General features: G+C 42.8%; 2 protein-coding genes and 1 non-coding gene across 9 annotated transcripts; all 3 read left to right on the plus strand.

The window, feature by feature from the left end:
- The first annotated feature begins 688 nt into the window (after positions 1-688).
- Positions 689-5,545, plus strand: LOC122615302 (NAD kinase). Of its 4 annotated transcripts, none has more exons than XM_043790336.1 (4): positions 689-896; positions 3,921-4,238; positions 4,298-4,880; positions 4,944-5,545. In XM_043790336.1, the coding sequence occupies exons 1-4, from the start codon at positions 733-735 to the stop codon at positions 5,229-5,231; spliced, it is 1,353 nt and encodes a 450-aa protein (XP_043646271.1). In that variant the 5' UTR covers positions 689-732; the 3' UTR covers positions 5,232-5,545. The 4 variants fall into 4 exon arrangements, with proteins under 4 accessions (XP_043646271.1, XP_043646272.1, XP_043646269.1 ...); XM_043790337.1 differs by lacking the exon at positions 689-896 and adding an exon at positions 1,508-1,736; XM_043790334.1 differs by lacking the exon at positions 689-896 and adding an exon at positions 2,526-3,178.
- A 668-nt stretch (positions 5,546-6,213) lies between these two features.
- On the plus strand, positions 6,214-17,088 carry LOC122612947 (NAD kinase). Of its 4 annotated transcripts, XM_043786864.1 has the most exons (5): positions 8,451-8,632; positions 11,443-11,841; positions 15,069-15,446; positions 15,543-16,200; positions 16,409-17,088. In XM_043786864.1, the coding sequence occupies exons 2-5, from the start codon at positions 11,516-11,518 to the stop codon at positions 16,694-16,696; spliced, it is 1,650 nt and encodes a 549-aa protein (XP_043642799.1). In that variant the 5' UTR covers positions 8,451-8,632; positions 11,443-11,515; the 3' UTR covers positions 16,697-17,088. The 4 variants fall into 4 exon arrangements, with proteins under 4 accessions (XP_043642802.1, XP_043642801.1, XP_043642799.1 ...); XM_043786867.1 differs by lacking the exons at positions 8,451-8,632; positions 11,443-11,841 and adding an exon at positions 6,214-6,356; XM_043786866.1 differs by lacking the exons at positions 8,451-8,632; positions 11,443-11,841 and adding an exon at positions 6,844-7,360.
- Positions 17,089-18,283: 1,195 nt separating this feature from the next.
- Trnak-cuu lies at positions 18,284-18,356 on the plus strand. Its single transcript has one exon. It is a non-coding gene; the product is annotated as a tRNA-Lys (tRNA).
- Positions 18,357-20,186: the final 1,830 nt, after the last annotated feature.

Here is a 20,186-nt window from a genome sequence, read left to right on the forward strand (position 1 = left end):
CGATGAAATTAGTATGAGTAAAAAATAAGGTATAGTTAATTCTTAAATACTTTAGGAAAAGTTCAAAAATGGTGTCTAAAATCTATTTAGTTTTTGCCACTTCAACTTGAAAATTCAATATAAAATACAATTATTATTAAAAACAGGGAAATCCCTACTGAAGCTGCAGGTCCTGACACCCCTGTGCATTCACCTTGGTCATAAATGGAATTTTAAAGCGACAAAATATTTCTTATATAAAATGGACAAACGGAATATGCAAATGGAATATAAAAATGTGAAAATCTGTATCAACAATATGGGCAGGTCCACTTAAAAACCCAACGATCGGTGTTAATGCAAAAATGGGCCTATATTCTTGGCGCTACCTTCGGACATATATTATTAAGAGTTCGCCACCGGCTATTAATCCACGCATAGCTTTATAAATCGGTCTCATACCAGATCGGCCACGCCCCGGGGCCGTCAAAATATGGACCGCTCGAAAAAGTTGCTCTGGAAATGTAAATATCGGGAGGCTCTTAATGAATTCAAAGTACGAGTGGGGCGGGCACAGCTTCTATTCAACAACTTACCTCTCCGATCGCACTGCCAAGTATTACATATGCGCATGCATTGTATATATTTTGGAAAACGAAGCACGGGCAGTCACTTAGTTGCTTCTCGCCACCGGAACAACGAGGTTCTCGTCTCAAAACTCGGTTTTTATCACACTTCTCCAAAAACAACAAAATGCGTGAGGAGGATCTGCAACTGGCCCGCCAAATGGTGGCAAACAGCTCGGTGTCCAGTTCGCTGGAGGAGGAAAACGATGGAGCGGCAGCCACGTCGCCGGGAAACTCACCCAAGCCCCTGAGAAGAGTCCTGGATTTGAGTGAGAGGCGTAAGCAATTCAGGTGGGTTAATGGCTTCACAGGAAGTGAAACTAAAGTGATACGCACAACGTGTATTTTTGAGTAGTTTTTATTTCAAAACTATAGTTAAAGCTAGTTTCAACAGTGTCCGTAGTCGTTTTCCATTTAATAAGCGACTTTTTTGTTGCAATAATTTATAACAAACACAAAAAGAATATATTTAATGATATTTTTAGATCTAATTAAAGTTTTTCACACACTGCCATTTCTCCGCAATATATTTGTACATTGTTTATAAGCGGTTCTAAAAATAAACAACAAAAATGTTTGTTTGAGAGGTTAAAAGCACTCAAAAACACGTACAAATTAGGCTAAAAATAAAAAGGGTGTTTTCACGTACCTGACTAATTTGCAATGCCAATTACACTCCTTTGTCCACATTAATTATGAATGACGAATGCTCTGCTGAGTGACGAAGGTGCAGACATCCGTTGGGTTTTTAAATTTTGCGCTTCCCCTCGCGATAAGCCTAGAAATCGATACTATCGATTATTTCATCGACTTATTGACAGCCCTAGCCAAAACTTTGACCAGTTTTTTTGCATCGAAAGAATTCGTTAAAAAACAGTTCAGTGAGCGGCATTTAACGGCATTGGGCACAGATGTGACCCTGATCTCCGCAAGAATCTGTAGCCCTAACAGTAGGATGCCAGCGCCAGAGGAACGAAGCTCCTGTGACCAAGAGGAATATTTCTGCACCGAAAAGGACGCCGCTGCAGATGGAAGTCATCTGTTGCATGCCACTGGAACGGTGGATGGAGCCACTGCATCCACCTCGGCGCCGGGACTGGGCGGCAACCACATGACCAGCAGCTGGTGGTGGTAAGGTCCCAATCACCTGCCCGAATTTGTAATCATGCGGTCTTGCACACAACTTTTATCGGATTCCCATCTCACATGCAACAGCACAGTGGTGGACATACAAATAGGTGTTCTTACAGCACTCAGTGTATGTTTTGTTTATATGCTTGTTTATACAATGCCAACTTTAGATATAATTCTATAAGCCACCTATTCTAAACTAGGGTGATAAAGTTTGTGAGGTAACAATAATGCTATGATGCTTATAGGGATAGTTAGATGATTAGAATGTATTTTATGTATTTTAGAAGGTTATTGCAAAATGGGCTTGGTACTGGTAGAGTTTGTGTAAGCATAAACAATCAACCAGTTATCAACTAATTTAAGAAACTGATATCATATGGTTTATTGCCATAGATACCACTCAGCGCCACTTCACACAATCTTTCGCTGCAAAAGTTGAATGAACCATTACCAAAATGGTTTTTTGATTCAACTCAAACGAATGAAATTGAAAGGCGATTTGGTCTAGACGCGTGCCAATTTCGGCAATTGATTCGCTTGGCTAGCCTCGATGTTATCAATTGAACTGATTAAATGGGATCTCAAATCGAATCGGGAAGCTGTTGATGGCGCGGAGTGGAAAACCCAGTCCACTTCGGACCAACGTGGTCAACTCGGGCGCTCAGTTGCTGCTCGCACTCGCGATCGCCCGGTTGACAGTTTCAGGGCCCTCCGTCATTTCCATCATGGCAGCCAGTTTTCCGCCCAGTTGTGCGCAGTAATCCCCGGGGAAAAACGCTGGAAAACGCCTATCACTTCCTTGGCATGAAGTTGAAGTGAACGAAAGAAGAGCTGAGTTTTGAAACACTCCAAAAAAAACAACAGCGTAATGCATTTCTGATTACCAGTTGCCAGTTTCGCTGATAAATCACTTTCTCTTTTACGGCTGACACATTTCTTGGGCTCATATTTTGTTGGCTCATCGATGAAAAGTGCGTGGGCGTGTTATTTTTAAAAGCAACAATTTCTCGTGTTGTGTTGTGTTGTGAAAACAAAACTAACCTTGGTCCCTTTACCGCCGCTGGCCACAAGCAATGCGGTCTGACTGCATTCCATGAGCCCAAGTGTACGAGACCGCATTATTTGGAACCAAAAAAGTGGAGTTACTATTACTATTAGTGGCGGAGAATGGCATTGTCGGACATGGATTTGGCCACCTTGCACGAGAGTCGCTTGGAGCAGCGCTGGCACTACGGATTGCCCAATAGCCACCACATATACCACCACGGCTACCAGGACGGCTTCAGTGCCATGACGCGGCTCTGTCTGGAGCGCAGTCTGCAGCGGAAGGTGCAGCCGGACCTGAACGGCAACTGCCTGGAACGGGGACGTAGCCGAGAGAATGCCAATGCCATTGGTCCGTCGTCAGGTGGGCAGCGCAGACGATCCGGCACCTGGCCGTAAGTGGACAAGCAGCTGAAAGGTTCCCCTAGCTACGTATAAGATTGCATGCGAACAGCTGGAATTCGTAATCCAAATCGAAATCAGTTGCGATATGGCGCAATAGGTGCACTTGCACAAATATGGTCCCTAGTTTGTTGTCCATGTGGGAAAAGGATTTATTGTCCATATACCACTTATCATTTCATATTTGTAGATCTATTGAAACAATTACTTTTTTGACTTGACTAAAGTGCTACTTTTAGATAAGTAAGATCATTGATAACGATAACATCCCCTGTTTTTTCTTAGTGCATCTACGAATGCAAGCAGGAAGGGGAATACGGAATGCGATTCTGGGGAATTGTATCCCAGCTCCCCATGTTTTTCTCTCGATTTCTGTCTGCCCTCGCAGTCGCCATTTGCATAAGGTTGATTTACAGTTGAGTGGAGTTAGTCTGCATACTGCAAAGTTGGAGACAACAAGGCAAATATTCTGGAAAACCTGGGCAAATATTGAAAAATGTTTCCTCTGCGTCCTGAGCAACCGCAGGCGGTTGCCTCGTTTCCGCTGCATAGCTCCTTGAGCATCGAGGAGTTTAACAATGTGAAGTGGCAGGATATGAACGATTGCAATAACAACTGCGTTCGCGAGGAGCCAGTTCTAAGACCCAAAACCAACCGCCATATTCTAAGGTCCTTAGAGAGCTACATACTTTGTTATATCCAAACTAATTCTTCTGGTTTTCCCACTCTTTTCAGGCGCACTCGCAGCTTGAACGCACCCTCGCCGGTCCAGCAGTTCGGACCATGTGGCCGCATCATGAAGAACTCCGCCATGGTGATGCAGATCCAGGATCCTGCTAGCCAGCGCCTCACCTGGTACAAGCCACCACTCACCGTCCTGGTGATCAAGAAGGTCAGCGATGCCTCGGTGCTGGCGCCGTTCGTCTACCTGGTGGACTGGCTGCTGCAGGAGAAGAACATGGTCGTTTGGGTGGAGTCGGCCGTGCTGGAAGATGCGCAGCTCAATGAAAATGTGCGATTCAAGGCCATTCGCGATAAGCTAGTGACTTTCAAGTGAGTCTGTTAATGAGTAGAATGTGTAAAGTGTAATAACTCAACCATTAATCCCACAGAGATGGCCGTGATGACCTGACCGACCGCATAGACTTTATAGTTTGTCTGGGTGGCGATGGAACCCTGCTGTATGCTTCGCTGCTCTTCCAGCAATCCGTGCCCCCCGTCATGGCCTTCCACTTGGGCTCCCTGGGCTTCCTCACACCCTTCCGCTTCGACAACTTCGAGGAGCAGCTCACCAGCGTCCTGGAGGGTCACGCGGCCCTAACGCTCCGCAGTCGCTTGCGCTGTGTTATGCATCGCAGAGGCGATAGAAAACACGAGGCAAAGACTCTGGAGGCAGATCCAGATGGAGATGCCCGACCTGCAGCGAACAGCATCCTGGTGCTCAACGAAGTGGTCATTGATCGTGGTCCCTCGCCCTATCTGAGCAATATTGATTTGTTTCTGGACGGAAAGTACATCACGTCGGTGCAGGGCGATGGCCTGATAGTTTCCACGCCCACGGGAAGCACGGCATATGCGGCGGCGGCCGGTGCGTCCATGATCCATCCCTCCGTGCCGGCGATTATGGTAACTCCCATCTGCCCGCACTCGCTCAGCTTCCGACCCATTGTGGTGCCAGCAGGAGTGGAGCTGAAGGTGGGTTTCTTCTTTGACGCATAAACCCCAGAGATGCCCATCTAACATCCATGGCATTTTCAGATATCAGTATCCCCCGAGAGCCGCAACACATCGTGGGTTAGCTTCGATGGACGCAACAGGCAGGAGCTCTTCCATGGCGACAGCCTGCGCGTGACCACCTCCATTTATCCCGTGCCATGCATCTGCGCCCAGGATCAGATATCCGACTGGTTCGCCTCCCTTGCCGACGGACTGCACTGGAATGTGCGTAAGCGCCAGAAGTGCCTGGACGAGCTGTCGGATCTGACGGCTTCCGGATCGGAGGACACGCTGGACGAGATCGAGAACATGAAATTGTATGATGTGTAGTGCGTAAGTCCCTGTTGCTAATAGAAACCGTAGGTTAGGGCTTTTAGTGGTAGTTCTAATGCTTCGCCCTTTGCTTAGTGTGTAATTTTTGTAGTATTTTCCAAGTATCTATTTCGAAACGAATTGTTCAAACACATTTGCCAAATGTATGGTAATCATTTTAGTGCAATATTGCAATTGTACATTTCAGCTAGATAAATATTAATGCAGTCGGCAAACTCAAATCTTTGAGAATGAAAAAATCAAAAAGTCCCACTTCTAAAGAGATAAGCAATTGAATTATATTACTAAATAAAATAATACCTGTAAATTCAGCTTGTAGCCGCAAATTAATGGAATGCTCCGAACATTTTACCAAATTTAGCTGGAACATAATAATTTAAAAACATTGTCAAGTTGTGCTGTAGATTGAGGCTGATTGCGAACTGATTGAAATGGGTTCTCCAGCTTTGCCTTGTATAATTCGCATTAGTGTAGTGCAAGCACACCCAGATCATCTAGACTGGTTTTAGAGCGCCTCTCCCAGGCCACTTGTTGCATGTTGTTCACCTCGCGGCTGCCTTTGGATCGGATCGAATCGAATCGGATTGGATTGGATTGGATTCACGTGGTTGCCACGCACTTGGGCCTGTCAAAAAACATTAGTTTGCATCGATTTGGGTGCGTTTGGAAAGTGTGGCTATCGCCGATGCTGAGGCTATATGCTTGCGCCCTCAGGCGGTACGAGCCATGTTCATTACGCGGCTAAAATCTTGTGCCATTGTTCATTTGCGCGCGATCGTGTTTTAGCCGCATGTTTTCGCCTTTTTTGCCCCGCCGAACTCAAGGTGTGCGCCCCGTTTTTTGCGTGTGCGTGCGACAGGTGTGCGATGCGTGCCTATCTGGTCGTGTGAACTGCATAAAATCTGAGCGTAGTTGATGGCGAACGCTGCCAGCGAACGGTTGTAATTGAATTGGGAGTTGTGCTTTAGTTGGGAAGTAGTGAGCATTCGAAATAATGAATCCCGAAGATATGCAGCGGGCGCGGGAGTTGGCCAATGGAGACGCCTCTACGCCTGGCAGTTCGCCAGCTCCGCTGAGGAAAGCACTGCCCATTAGTTTGCTGGAGAAGCGAACTCAGTTTCGGTAAGTTGTGGAGAAAAGTGCTTGAGTCCTTGAAGTGCCATTCATTTTCCAACTTAAAGCTTAAGTAGGGGTTTAATTGGTCTCATTATTGGATATGCAAACAAGAAAGTCTTTGAACAAACTTAGGAGTACTTCTCTGAAATTGGTTTCGGACAAGTTATAGTTCTGAATATAGTTTTAAGAAAGTTATTGGTTATTTAATGTTGCTTGAGTACTTTAAAAGTCAAAACCAAACTGTTTTTATTTTTGTTCCCATACAAAACTTCTGTTTCTCTGAAATACCTATTATTTCAATACATTTAAGCTTATAACTTACCTAACAGTTTATGTTCATTTTCTTAAAATACAATAGTTTGTAAGCTTGTAACTTTATAAGTATATCTGATTATAAGCAAAAGAGCAATTTAAAATCTCGCGCCATAGTGTGACCATAGAGTGATAACTGGTGATATGGGTTTTCTCGAATCGCGCGCAACTACCACACTGACGTGAATTGGTGCAGGAAAAAAACAAATAACATGGACCCATCGAAACTCGCGTTCCGGAAACTGCAAATCGGGAGCTAGTCGCCGCCTAGCCTTAAATCGGGAAGTTGTCCATCGAAAGTGGGTGTCGTCGGCAGGTGCATCGCGTTAGTGGGTCAAGCTGAGGCCAGCACAATACAACACAACATAACACAACACTCACATTTGCGCACACATTGGTGCGCAGACATACACACGCACACACATACACACAGACAGCTGGTAGCAAGTGTCCAAAACAATGAAGTCCTCCAGCTCCATAACGGTTAACCCAGCCGCAGCGTCCACCCCCTCGGCCGCCCAAACGGTGCCCAAGGCCACCGCACAGTGCAATGGATCCTACTACGACGACCACGACAATCAGCTGCTCCACGTGAACAGCGGGAGACAGGGACAGGGAGGCACTGCAGCATCCTCGGCACCGGGTCCTGGCCTGAATAACGGCACTTCCAGCGATGACCTCCGGATGCGTTTGTGGTGGTAAGTGGGCGGCCAGTGATGCCAACACCTGGCTGCGGTTTCACGCCAAATCTGGCCTTTTTATCTTTTTGCTTGCTGTGATCACCTGTTTTATTAAATATTCGTGTTTGAAATTATTGCTTTTGAACCAATTTACTTGTCCCACTTTAAATTAGAAACAAAATCTAAACAGAAAAAGTTTTAAGCATTAGCGGAATACATTTCTTTATTACCAAGAATTCTATTCTACAATAACAAGACCAATATGTTATTAAATAATCTTTTAATTTAACACGAACGGAGACGAAATTTCAATTGTTATCAAATTTGTATGTACAGACAGACATAAGTACCCTGTTTTGCACAACAGAGGAAATGTACCACCTACATATGTATGTATGTACGTATATAGTATAGTATATAGTGAATAGTTGGCAATCAATTAGAGCTGGCCGGAAAACGCTTGGCTCTCGAGTGGGCCACACATGTTGTTTTTGGTGTGTAATTTTCAGCGAATTTTAACTGCTGTTAACACGTGTGACGAATGTGTGACATGTGCCAGATGCAGGCCACTAAAATCGATTTTCTTCACTTAAATTCCGATTTCGTACCTCTCACTTAGACGAAAACTATGGGTTTATAGAGCTTTTAAATACTCTGTTAAGAGAGCCATACATTTATTAATGCTACCTTGTTGATGAGTAATAATTTCGTGCTTAGATTGGCGCTATAAAATGGATTACGCGATGACTGCATTCATCAATCATATGTTTGTGGAATTTGATAGCAGCAATTAAACAGCGCGCTGTCCGCTGATTACATTTACATAACAGTGAGAGCACCTGTTGCTTTTATGCATACACACATGCATATACGTATGTAGAGGCATGCAAATGCATACAAACGCATACAAATGCACACATATGCATGTATGCGATCGCGACGCGTGGCTGCGCTCAGCTGATTTCTCACCAGCGATGTCCGGCGAAAACCCGCCAAGCGATCTGGCCGTTCATTGTTTACAATCGCTCGCTCGGCTGGCGAACTTTTATTTTCGAATCGGAATCGCCACAAGTCGTCCAATTTAATCAGCTTTTCGGCGTCCCAGCTCAGTTATCGCATATTCACCGGACAGCACGGTCGTGTTCGCTCTCAGTCCCGCCATTTAAACTCACTCGATCTGTCGATCGTGGCACGTCGATTTGTCGATCGCTTTTCGAGTTGCGATTCAATCGGATTCGAGTCGAGTCAATTCGGTCGTTTACCTACCTGCCCGCTTGCCGCCGATCGCTGGTCAGTTTAAAAGTTTAACAGTTTCAAAGTTTAAAGCCGCCGGAGTGCTGGGAGCTTTGGCTTGGCTCGAGCTGGTGCTAAGGAGAAAATAAAACAGATTATATAACGTGTAATTAGAGCACTTTGTTGGCAGCCACTGGTTAACGTTTTCTAGCGCAGACATGACTTGGCATTTCTGGGCTCCAAGCCCCAAGCCCACTTTCGATTTCCTTCTACGGTCAGCCAGTAGCCAGTAGCCAGCTGGCTAGCAATCCATCAGATACAGTCCAACTTCTTGAAGACTTTACTAGATGGTTCTGCACCAGACTGAGCTCGAACTGAAGAATCCACTCGAGAACTAGAGGTCGAAGTATACAAGTTCTCAGTGTAGTTGATTAACAGAAGCTTATCTCCTCAAATTAAATAAGTGGTTATCGTTAAATGTTACCACCTTGAATTGTGAAGTACTTAAAAAATTACACTTGAATTGCTTGAAAGTTCATAGTTCTTTTTTCGAAAGAAACGAATCTACTAAATATCATAACGAATGTAATAACCTAGTTTGTGTGTCACATTCCTTGACTCACTTAAGCAAACATTAGAGCAGTGTTGTTGGTTAGGGTAAATAAATCCAGAAGGGGTTAATTATTTATTCAAAGTAAGCCGAACGCGTGCTTTGTTGTACAAACAAACGAAAGTCTAGCAATGTATTTACTTCATTGGCTGAGCGCTTCATAAAATAAATTAAACAAATTCGTTATAAATATTCCAATTTGGATTAGATAAATTCGGTATGGCAATTGGCAATCAGCACAACAAACAATCTCTAATACTCATAAATTAAACCATCAAGATTGCAGTTTATTACTACTTAAGATAGCCATCGACTAAGCCTGGCCCATTGTAAATGGCATGATGTATTTACTTTTGAGGAGAAAATGGCTAGTTAATTGCATAATAATCTATGAAAAGTAATTGCCCTCTGTACCGAGTACATTTTAATAACAAACAAAGGTTGCACGTGCACTATGAAAGTTAGTAGTACCTGGATTGGATTTGCACCTTTAGAACCTACACATTCATGACGAAGGCGTCATTTGAATTATATCATTGCAAGCCCGCACTGACATGCACATGTAGGCACGTTGCGCCCAGGTGGTTTCACTGATCCGGAGGGGCAGTTCCCTTGTCCACTTTCCGATCCATTCAATGATAATCGCTGCAGTTAGTTGATGCCGCTGCGCATTTCGCTGCTCGGTTCGTCCGTATATTGATTAATTAATTTGTGCTCGCCGCCTATTTGTTTCGGTTTTCTTTGTGCCCATAAGTCATTTATAATTCGCTTTATGTTCCCCTCTATTGTCGTAGTCCGATCACTACGGATGTAACCGGCGATTGCAACTAAGGGGGCGGTGGCTTGTATGCATCTTCCTTTGTCTGTTTTACAGGAACGTTTCAATGACTTGTGGCTACTTTTTGCTTCCTGATCTGGGTAAAAATAGAAGAGCGGCAAGGCTTTGGATCACGCGATGCTATGATTTTGGTTATGCCATAACTATATAGTCAATTAGAATTCCAAATGGGAGTGATCACTCGCTTGAAACGAGCGCCAAATGCAATTATTTTCTATGGGAGAAGGTTTTGTGGTGATTAGATTGTTGTGCAGCTCAATAAATAAGCCCCTCAAATATGTAAAGCAATTCTTGCCAAATCAGTTGAAGGATCTATTTGCAAGAGCTTCCTCTGTTGAAAAAAATAGTTGCAAAAGCTCCCTTCTTACTGCTAACTGTGACTTCCTGGGGTCCAAACTCAAGGAGACCTCCCCAGGTACTTCCCCCGCCTGTTAAGGCCCCCATCTTATCAGGCACTCAACAGAATCTTGGGGCGACCTCTGTTAATGAACTGCTGATGGGGCACTTTGGGAAGGAAACCGAAATGATTGGGATCTTCAAGCTCATCGCACACACGGGTCACGATTTCTAGATTAATGGCTGGCGATACTGTTATGCCCAAGTGGGTTGTTGTTTGAGAAGAGCTGCAGGAAAGTCTGTTTAATTGTGGTCTAAGTGGACGTATTCGGAGTTTGAGTTTTTTTGTATTTTTCGTTTTTGGCTTACTCAAAGGTTGTTGACCAAACGCAAAGCGATCACGAACAAAAAAGATTTAATTATATTACTCGTTATAAAGCTAACTGTGCTTGTTTAGTACGTCCGAGTTATTTGTTCGTGCGGCTCTGCCAGCGGATTTCTTGCCAATTGATTTATACTTGACATCGTTATGTGGCTGAGCAGGCGATAAAAGTTGGCCAAGTCCAAAATCCCGCCAAGCCGCCCCAATCCCCCGCTGACGGAAGCTGGCTAATGACGCATATTAGGCCTTGTGTCGCTCCTTTCTGGCCATCTTTGTATGGCCATCTCCCTCGATTTGGATGGCACTTGCGTCAAAGCCGGAACTACGTCTCTGGTCCGTTAGGTTTGCCACAAAAAAAAGCAACCAAAACAAACTATTCGATTGCTAATAACAAATTTATTTTGCACAAATTTCAAAAGAAACACAAAACCGGTTCGAATACGAAAACCCAAAAAAACTTATCGTTTTTGTTTATCAACTTTTACCACGCGCCAAAGCAGTTACCGTTTTTATATCCCACAAAAATGTATTGCATTCTTTTGTTACCAAAATTGTTAGCTTTGTTAGCACCTCCAGCCAAAGGGAGCAAGGTTAACTCGACTATTTACCATTGGCTCCGATCAGGGCCATTTGAAAGGGTGTGGGCTTCCAAGAAATGCCAAGCTAAATGTTTAGCTCAATTTTCCCACCTCAATCTCTAGTGGCACAATGTTTTAACAACACGAATCTCCTGAGAACGTTTTGAGTGATATTTGGTAATCAAAAGACTTGAACATGACGTGCCTGTCGGACATTGACCTGGCCACCCTGCACCAGCATCGCCTGGAGGAGATCTTCAGCTACAAGCTGGCCTGGAGTGGCACTGGCCACCAGCAGACCCAGTACAATGATCTCCTCATGCGCCACAATGCCTCTCTGAAGCGCCAGAGAATTATCCAGCACACGGCCAATATGGCCAGCACCAGGGCAAAGGATCAAGCAGGATCCGCTGGTGATTGTGTGGCCACCAGCCCAGGCCACTTGCAGGCCAAATCCCAAGAGGAACCTGATGACGGCTACTTCGATTCCACGACTCGACGCACGCGTAGTGGCACTTGGCCGTAAGTAATCCTAACCCAACTAACCCAATTCGCGGCAACCCCAAAAAAGTACTGATAAGCCTAAGACAGAAATCAGAACAGTTAGAAAAACGCTTTGAACTAGATACAACTATGAATATGAGTCTTTCATATTTGAAATAACAAACTCATTGGCTTTGAGTGCTCATCCTTGAAAGACAGATAAGCTGAAGAATGAAAATATATGACAGTTCAAATAAAGGTTAGAATCAAACAGAGATAATTATCTTTATTGTATTTAAATGAAACTAATTATTATTTTGCTTGATTTATATTTTTCTAAATTGTTATTTGCTATCTAAATTGTAAGCCAAGTAATATTCACTCATGGCCTTGAATTTTTTATGTATTGTCATAATTAAATCTTAAAATATACATTTAATTACCATCGACCAGACCTTGAGTTCTAGAAATAACTCTTAGCCATTAAATTGTTTTAGAAATAAACAAATTATCGAAAATCAGAAAAAACCAATTATATGAAAAAGAACAAAAAAGACAATTGATTAATAGTAGATGACGTATTTTCGCTCAGTGGGGTCGTCTGAAAGTTATCAGGTCGTGCGGCATTTGTTCCCGGCATGTCAGCGATAAGGAGTGTTCTGTAATCAAGTGTTTACCATGTCGTTGCTGCTTATCAGGTGTGAATAGTGTGGTGTGCATTTAGGCGCGTTTTGTTTACACAGATCAAATCGGTTAATGGTACACACCGAACTTAGTATCAATTTCACAACAGATATTTTCCTATCAGCATGACGAAGCAAACTATTATCGGTAAATTAGTTTCTTCGGCTTGCAGAAATCACGTATTTCTCAGTTTATTCATACCAGCAAACAAGTCCTTGACCTTTCTGCATAGTTCAGCGTTTGCTGCGTGTTTTCACATCTATATTTTTTGGCCACTTAAAAACGAGTTTGTTAACACCTCGCTCATTGGTACTACGATGGCGCCGTCTGTTAATTTATGTGCAGGTTTGTTTTCTTCACAAGCTACTATTTTTTTACAGTTTGTTTGGAAGAACTTGAGACGCCAGTTAGATTCGAAATCGGTGCCAGTTTGTGCTCGGCGCCGGTCATAAACCAAGAGCAACAGGTAGACATATGAATGTATGTACATACATATGTATAGTATTGAAATATATTCAAATCGGAACGAAATCGGAGTGACAGTCGCTGGTGACCGACTCGCCGTGCCGAAATCCAAAGGTGTGCAGGTCAGGTGGCTTTAACCGCATTTGCATGGCTTGTCTGGACGGCAAATCGATTATACATATAGTAGGCCCCTCATTAAAGCCCTCGGGAAATGGAAAATGAACCGGACTCGGGGTTTACGATATGCCAGTGAATTTACGAACTTTTAAGCATTGTCATTGTCATGCTGACGTCCCATGGGGGTTTAAGTGTCTTCTAGAGTCGATTGATTCTCTCACCTGGAAACTCAGTTCAGTCTGTTTATAGTAGCGATCGAGCGAGTGCGTTTAGCGGGCATTCACTGTGGAACATGTCGCGCAAGTGAAGAAATGAATCTGAATTTCCTCAGAAGTCGTTATTGTGATTAAGTCGTTGGCGAAACAAGATCACCTTCTGTCATCACATCCTCCTGCCTCAGAACGCATGAGTCATCTCAACGTCATTTTCTTGACGAGCTCCTTTCGCCCAGGTCTTTAAGTGAGTCAGATCCTATTTTTATAATTACAATGGGTTATGTCCGTGATTGATTAATGAAATAAGTGCACTGCGATTAAATTAGGTTATGGATGATAATTTAACGTAGGCGGCGAATTGTGGACTGCATCGATCTACTAAAACGTGTTGAAAATATTGTTTTATCACCTTGGATTATCTTATCTTCCTGTTTGTGAGGTTTCATAACGATCAGAACGATTTATGGAATATGAGAAATGATTTTATTTTATTAGGTATTTCAATTTTTTGTAAATATTAATTAGTGAAAAAAACCATCAATTTTATACATATAATTAAAGTTACAAAAGAGGTTAAAGATATTATAACATCCATATTGTTATGTATCCTTTTTTAAAATATAAAGTCTAATAAAGTCTGTTTCGGAACCCGATGCATCCCACTGTTCTGCATCCACGGTGTCCATGGTGCAGTGGTCCAGTTCCTGCTAGTCTACTATCCTACGGCTCATTGGCTCACTTCGTGGCTCTTTGTGCTGAGTCACTGCGAATTATCACATCAATCAAACCCGCTAGCAGCACCCCCACACACTCACACACACACACACTCGCACAGAGTTAAGAGCAGAATATAAAGAATATACATATATTATATGTATGTATAAGCATTGCTCTCTCCCACATTTCCGCACACACTTCTACTTCGTGACCGTTAGTCCTTCAAAGGACTTTCCGACAGGCTGGTATTGCCTCCTCGACAATCATGTGATTCTATACAAGGCGAAATCAAAATACTGTTACAATTACACATTAAGTTTTTTTCATTTTCTTAAGATTACATTAATTTTTTTTTTTTAAAGTGTAATTACAAGGTTTAATTTATATGTTTATTTATGGATCTTAATATTATTACGTGAATCAGCTGTCCAAATAAATACAAAGGTAACATAATTTAAAAGAACTTACGAAATTTAATTTCTCAAAATTCAGAAAAAGAGAAAAAAGCAGCATGCTCAATCTTAAAAACTTAACATTCGATTAACAGGCAGTTAACAGCTAAGAGCGTTTCTCTTTCGCGCTTTTCTGCCGCTGTTGGCATGTGCAATTCCTGTTTGTTTGGGCCGCAGAATCAACAAGTTTATTTGCGCTGCTACGTGTTGTTGTAATGAAAACAAAAATATAAATTCATTATACACATACCTTTATTTTGTGTTTCCGAACACCAAATTGGCCTGTCAGTGATTTTGTAACCTTCGAACGAGCAGCAGTCGCGCTCGCATCGGAATTTCCATTTCCAACAAGTTTGTGTGTTGAGCACCACCAAGTACCTGTCTATAAACCGATAATAAAAAGGGCGTGACCATCCAAAATAGCTAAGAACTTGGCGTTATGCAGCACCAAAAGTTAAGACTAGCTTCGGCCTTGCAGCGCCAGATTTCCGAGGCTGAGGAGCAACAGGTGACCCCAGTGGCGCCCGATCCGCGTATTTTGAGGTGTAATCTTAGTGGCACACACATTTCTTGTGTATCTTATATATAATGCGATTCTTCTCTTGATTACTTCCAGGCGCACTAGAAGTCTGAATGCTCCGTCGCCATTCCAGCATTTCGGGCCATGTGGTCGCATTATGAAGAACTCAGCCATGGTGATGCAGATTCAGGATCCGGCTAGCCAGCGTTTGACCTGGTACAAGCCACCACTCACCGTCCTCGTGATCAAGAAGAAGGACTCCCAGGTCCTGCCGCCCTTCGTCCAGCTGGTGGAATGGCTGGTGCAGGAGAAGCACATGGTCGTCTGGGTGGAGTCTGCCGTCCTTGAGGACAAGCTGCTGCGCGATGACGTTAAACTGGAGCAGGAGAGCTCCAAGTTCCAGAAAGTGCACAGTCAGTACGCCGGAGTGCGAGCTCGTTTCCTGGCACTCCGCGAAAAGCTAGTGACCTTTAAGTGAGTACAATTACATAACTAATTATAGGCGTTAGTTAAGTAAAAGTAGTTTTCTCAGCCAAACTAATGTTATAAATTCCTTTTCCCAATCACCAGAGATGGCCGCGATGACCTGACCGATCGGATTGACTTTATCGTCTGCCTGGGAGGCGATGGCACTCTACTGTACGCCTCGCAGCTATTCCAGCAATCTGTGCCACCGGTGATGGCCTTCTATCTGGGCTCCCTTGGTTTTCTTACGCCCTTCCAGTGCGACAACTTCCAGGAACAGGTGACCAATGTCCTAGAGGGTCATGCAGCTCTAACGCTACGCAGTCGCCTGCGTTGCTCCATTCACCGCAAGGGCGAACGCCGCAAGGAGTCGCTGCTGCACTCGGTGGGTGGTAATCTCCTGATACCCAGTTTCCAGAGGCAGCTCAACTACGTGGAGCTCAACAACGGACAAACAGGAAAGGCTGGCTGCAACAATAACAATGGCCACAACAATAGCATCCTGGTTCTTAACGAGGTGGTCATCAACCGAGGACCCTCGCCGTACCTGAGCAACATTGATATCTTCTTGGACGGCAAATACATTACGTCGGTGCAGGGTGATGGCCTGATCGTTTCGACGCCCACGGGAAGCACGGCATATGCAGCGGCAGCCGGTGCCTCCATGATCCATCCCTCCGTGCCGGCCATTTTGGTGACGCCCATCTGCCCGCACTCGCTGAGCTTCAGGCCCATTGTGGTGCCCGCTGGAGTGGAGCTGAAGGTGAGTTTGAATATATGCTTTAATGATTCACTTTTGTTTGTATTATATTATGCTATATACAAAAATGGTATGCTTTAATTAAGCAACTTTTTATGACAACCAAGCTATGCGGACTTTGGCTGTCTAGATCGTGAATAACGAATTATATGATTTTCCAATGAACTTATTAAGAATCTCGACAACTAACAGCGCTCCCTTGACCTTGCAGATATCAATTTCACCTGATAGCCGCAACACCTCACGCGTCTCCTTCGACGGACGCAACGACCAGGAGCTGAACCACGGGGACAGCCTGCGAGTGACCACCTCAATCTATCCCGTGCCCAGCATTTGCTCCCAGGACCAAATCTCCGATTGGTTTGACTCCCTGGCCGAGGGTCTGCACTGGAATGTCCGCAAGCGGCAGAAGTGCCTTGATGAGCTGTCGGACCTGACCGCTTCGGGGTCGGAGGACACGCTCGATGATTTTGACAATCTTCAGATCTACGATGCGTAATGAATGGCACCCAACCCAATCGCAGTTTGTTAGCGTGGCCAATTAGACTAGTTGTAGTCGTAGTTCTTAGGGCTTGTGTGCTAGTGTGCAATTTGGTAGGCTTAATACTGTAGGGAAAATACTCTGTTGTACTATATACACTTTAAGTCGCTTGGTTGAAATGTTAAATGTTAATTGATTCCGATCGCAATGTTTGCTTAAGCTAGACATATTCTGTTGATTCTTGTGAACAAAAAAAAAAACAGCTTACGCTTAGCTCCTAAGTTTTTATTATTACATAGCATACGATTAATTGCGTCGAGTGCTAAGTACTTAAGCTGACTCGCGTTATCTGTACAATTCGATGGAGGTAATAAAAACTGTATTATTTACTTAAAGCGCCACAAAATCCACTCCCTTCTATTTTTGTTTGGTTTTGTTTCCGCGCAACAGGCAAATAAAAATGCAATTAACTAGATAAGTAGAGGGTGGAATGGTCGAAACAGAAGCAATCCGCAAGGACACTTAAGGCGAGGCTTTTATGGAAGGAGAACTAATGGCTCGGCAATTGGTCAATGTCCAGAGAGCTAACTGGAAGATGGATGGTGTGAAGAAAGGAGTGCACATTAATCATAAAATCACTACAGGATTCAATGTTAGCATTGCTAACGGATTGGGTATGGTATTCAGATTATAACCAAGTACATCTCTAAAGTGGCCTGGATTTGGAAATCCTTATGTGCTGCGCCTAAAAGTAAGTCGACGGCTGACAATGGTCTGCACAAAAGTGAATGATTATAATGCTGTAGCTGGCCGAAAACAAGACTTTCCCAAGTGTAAAAGCCGCACCATAAATCAAAAGCATAAAATAAAAGCTGGCAATAAATGTGACTAGAAGTGTTCTATGCCACCACACCCTCTAAATGCTCGTCCGAGTGTGTGTACGTGCGAAGTGCGTTTATTATCAATTTCCACGCTTTTCCCCAGCGCCTTTCCACCGCTCACTGGGCGAGCAACAAGTGAGGAGCCGAATGATTTCCACAGCTTCCTACCGCTTCGGCATTTTCCTCTGACTGGCGGATAAAAGCAATGCGTGTTATCCGAGCCATCCGATTGGTAGTCCTTGGCCACGCCTCCTTTTTGGACACTGCGCAGGACTCGTCATCTGCGTCAATTATGTTCTGGTTCGTCTAAGTGAACGAAATGGCTGAAAGGACATTAATTTAATTTTTCTTTTACTCGTAAGCCGCCTTAAATGGGTTGCTCTATATTCCAGCTTAAACCCGCTTAATTGGGTCAACTAAAAGCCACTATCATTTAAATTCATTGTATTCAAATATGTTTAGGAATCAAAGAACATCAATATCTACATTTTCAACATCGATAAATAACTTAATTTATTAGTGATATATACTTTCGTTACATTGAAAGTCTACTTAATTTGTAGGATATTAGAAATTTAAAGGGAGTCTAATTTTCAAACATTTAAGTAAACCACTTCATATTTCTATGAATAGAATTTCGAAAATGATCTTTCCCAAAAATTCTATAAATATCTACTTACCATGGCGTATTTGTTATTAGTTATCTGTACTCAGGTGTTCAAGTGCCCGGCTAGCTCAGTCGGTAGAGCATGAGACTCTTAATCTCAGGGTCGTGGGTTCGAGCCCCACGTTGGGCGAAACACTTTTTTATTATTTTAATTATTTGTTAATTTCTTTTATTTAAGCAAATCAGGAAATTACTTGTAAGACAATAACCTCCTAAAGTGGTTGCAACAAGATATAATATATTATAAAATTAAATTTTTAAAAACCAAAATCGAAAAAAATTATCGTATATACGACACACTAGATCTATAGATCATATCCTATATTCTTACTTCCCTTCCTATATTTTGCGTCGTTTTAAGTTTAAAATAATTTAAAATATTTTGCTCAAATCAAACAAAAATCCCTTCAAAGAGGCAGTCAGCTATTCACTTTCACTGGCACGGATGAAAAGCCCCATTCAGCATAGCCAAAGCCTTTTCATTCGGCTGCAATATAAAAACGCAATAATAAATTCAAAATATTTGCGGAATTTTCTAATGAAGTCGGGCTCGTTCTCCACTAAGACAAATGCCGAGCGGAAAAGGCGAACTGAACTATGCGAAAGCTGAAGCAAGGATGCTGAAGATGATGTGGCACGTGTTGATATTCCAATTGAATGCCACCAAATATGCGGCACCCACACAGGACGCGTCGTATCATCCCCAGTCCATGGGGAATTGGAAAATATATCTCCACCACGGGCATACCCACACGAACCGGGTGACATTTGAACTTTGGCTGGGGAATTACTGGCACTCGTCCTCTTAAATAGATTTCGCAAATGCTAATGACAGCTCGAGCTCGAGGATTGTGTGTAGCATTTCAAAACAAAAGGAAATTAAACATTTGCGGCCGAATGGGTTTTCCGGTTTCCTTTCTTCCTCCACTTTTTATATACTCAATTGTGATAAAAACTTGACCACAGAGGCCGGAGATTTCCATCGGACTCACCCGCATCAGTTCTACAGCCACATTCGTCATCAATTTAACCCCCAGCATATATAGTACATAGCATATGAAGTTAAGCTATCATATGTGGCAAATTCAATTTGTTAGGCCCGAAAAACGGTCCTTTTTAGCCCCATTTTAATCCGCTGGCAAAAGCATTTCTGCATTTATTGTATTATTTAATGCCATCAGTCCTGGTCGATTTCTAGTCCATTAACTTTGAAGTTATTTTGGCGTCGCCACTTTAACACTTCGATGGAACTCTCCACCTTTTTTATAGCTCCATTGTAGTGGTTGCCGCCAATGCCATTTTCCCCGATTTTCCATCGAACACTTTTACACAAAGCATGTGCTTGAAATCGATTTGTGAGTGGCAAGGCATGGTTTTGTATAGGTTTTGGTTTTCTTTTTAAGTCCAGGGAAATGTCTTCGTTTTGCGGCGTTCAATTAAAGACTGAGCTACTTAAGTATAACTTAGACGCATTTAAAATTAATATAAATTAAATGGATAGTTTTTATGAATATATCAATTGCAAACTATTAATGATCTACAAGAGAAGACACAACTAAGTAATCGATATATGATTTCAATACATTAGCATGCACGCACAATTTGAAATGAAAATTTAAAATTTGATAAATAAGCAAGTTCATAATCTGCTAATAAAGTTATATTCTTCATATTATTAAAGGTGACTATACAGTTTATATGGGCAAATTCATATTCAAAGACACACATACATATGTACATAAGGAAACTATATGCTTGTTTTCTCATTTGTTATAACTTCTTTAGATTCAACGCTACTTAAAGATATGTTTTTTTTTTCGAAATCAAGGTGATACCCATACCCATTTTTAACCGCTTGAGCCGATCAATCTGTTTATGTTTTATACCATCTGCTCTATACATTCTACTTCATTTCGTTGTGGATGCCTGGCATAATATCTTGACTTCCATATGCAAATTT

Source organism: Drosophila teissieri, chromosome 2R, assembly GCF_016746235.2.
Source record: "Drosophila teissieri strain GT53w chromosome 2R, Prin_Dtei_1.1, whole genome shotgun sequence".
Classification (NCBI taxonomy): domain Eukaryota; kingdom Metazoa; phylum Arthropoda; class Insecta; order Diptera; family Drosophilidae; genus Drosophila; species Drosophila teissieri.

What these genes read in the sequence shown, in the direction of transcription:
- LOC122615302 (XM_043790334.1), top strand. Translation starts at nt 2,907, where the DNA reads ATGGCATTGTCGGACATGGATTTGGCCACCTTGCACGAGAGTCGCTTG. An exon ending in GATAAGCTAGTGACTTTCAA is followed by an intron (nt 4,239 to 4,297) that starts GTGAGTCTGTTA and finishes TTAATCCCACAG; the next exon opens with AGATGGCCGTGATGACCTGA. An exon ending in CAGCAGGAGTGGAGCTGAAG is followed by an intron (nt 4,881 to 4,943) that starts GTGGGTTTCTTC and finishes TGGCATTTTCAG; the next exon opens with ATATCAGTATCCCCCGAGAG.
- LOC122612947 (XM_043786864.1), top strand. Translation starts at nt 11,516, where the DNA reads ATGACGTGCCTGTCGGACATTGACCTGGCCACCCTGCACCAGCATCGC. An exon ending in ACGCGTAGTGGCACTTGGCC is followed by an intron (nt 11,842 to 15,068) that starts GTAAGTAATCCT and finishes GATTACTTCCAG; the next exon opens with GCGCACTAGAAGTCTGAATG. An exon ending in CCGCTGGAGTGGAGCTGAAG is followed by an intron (nt 16,201 to 16,408) that starts GTGAGTTTGAAT and finishes TTGACCTTGCAG; the next exon opens with ATATCAATTTCACCTGATAG.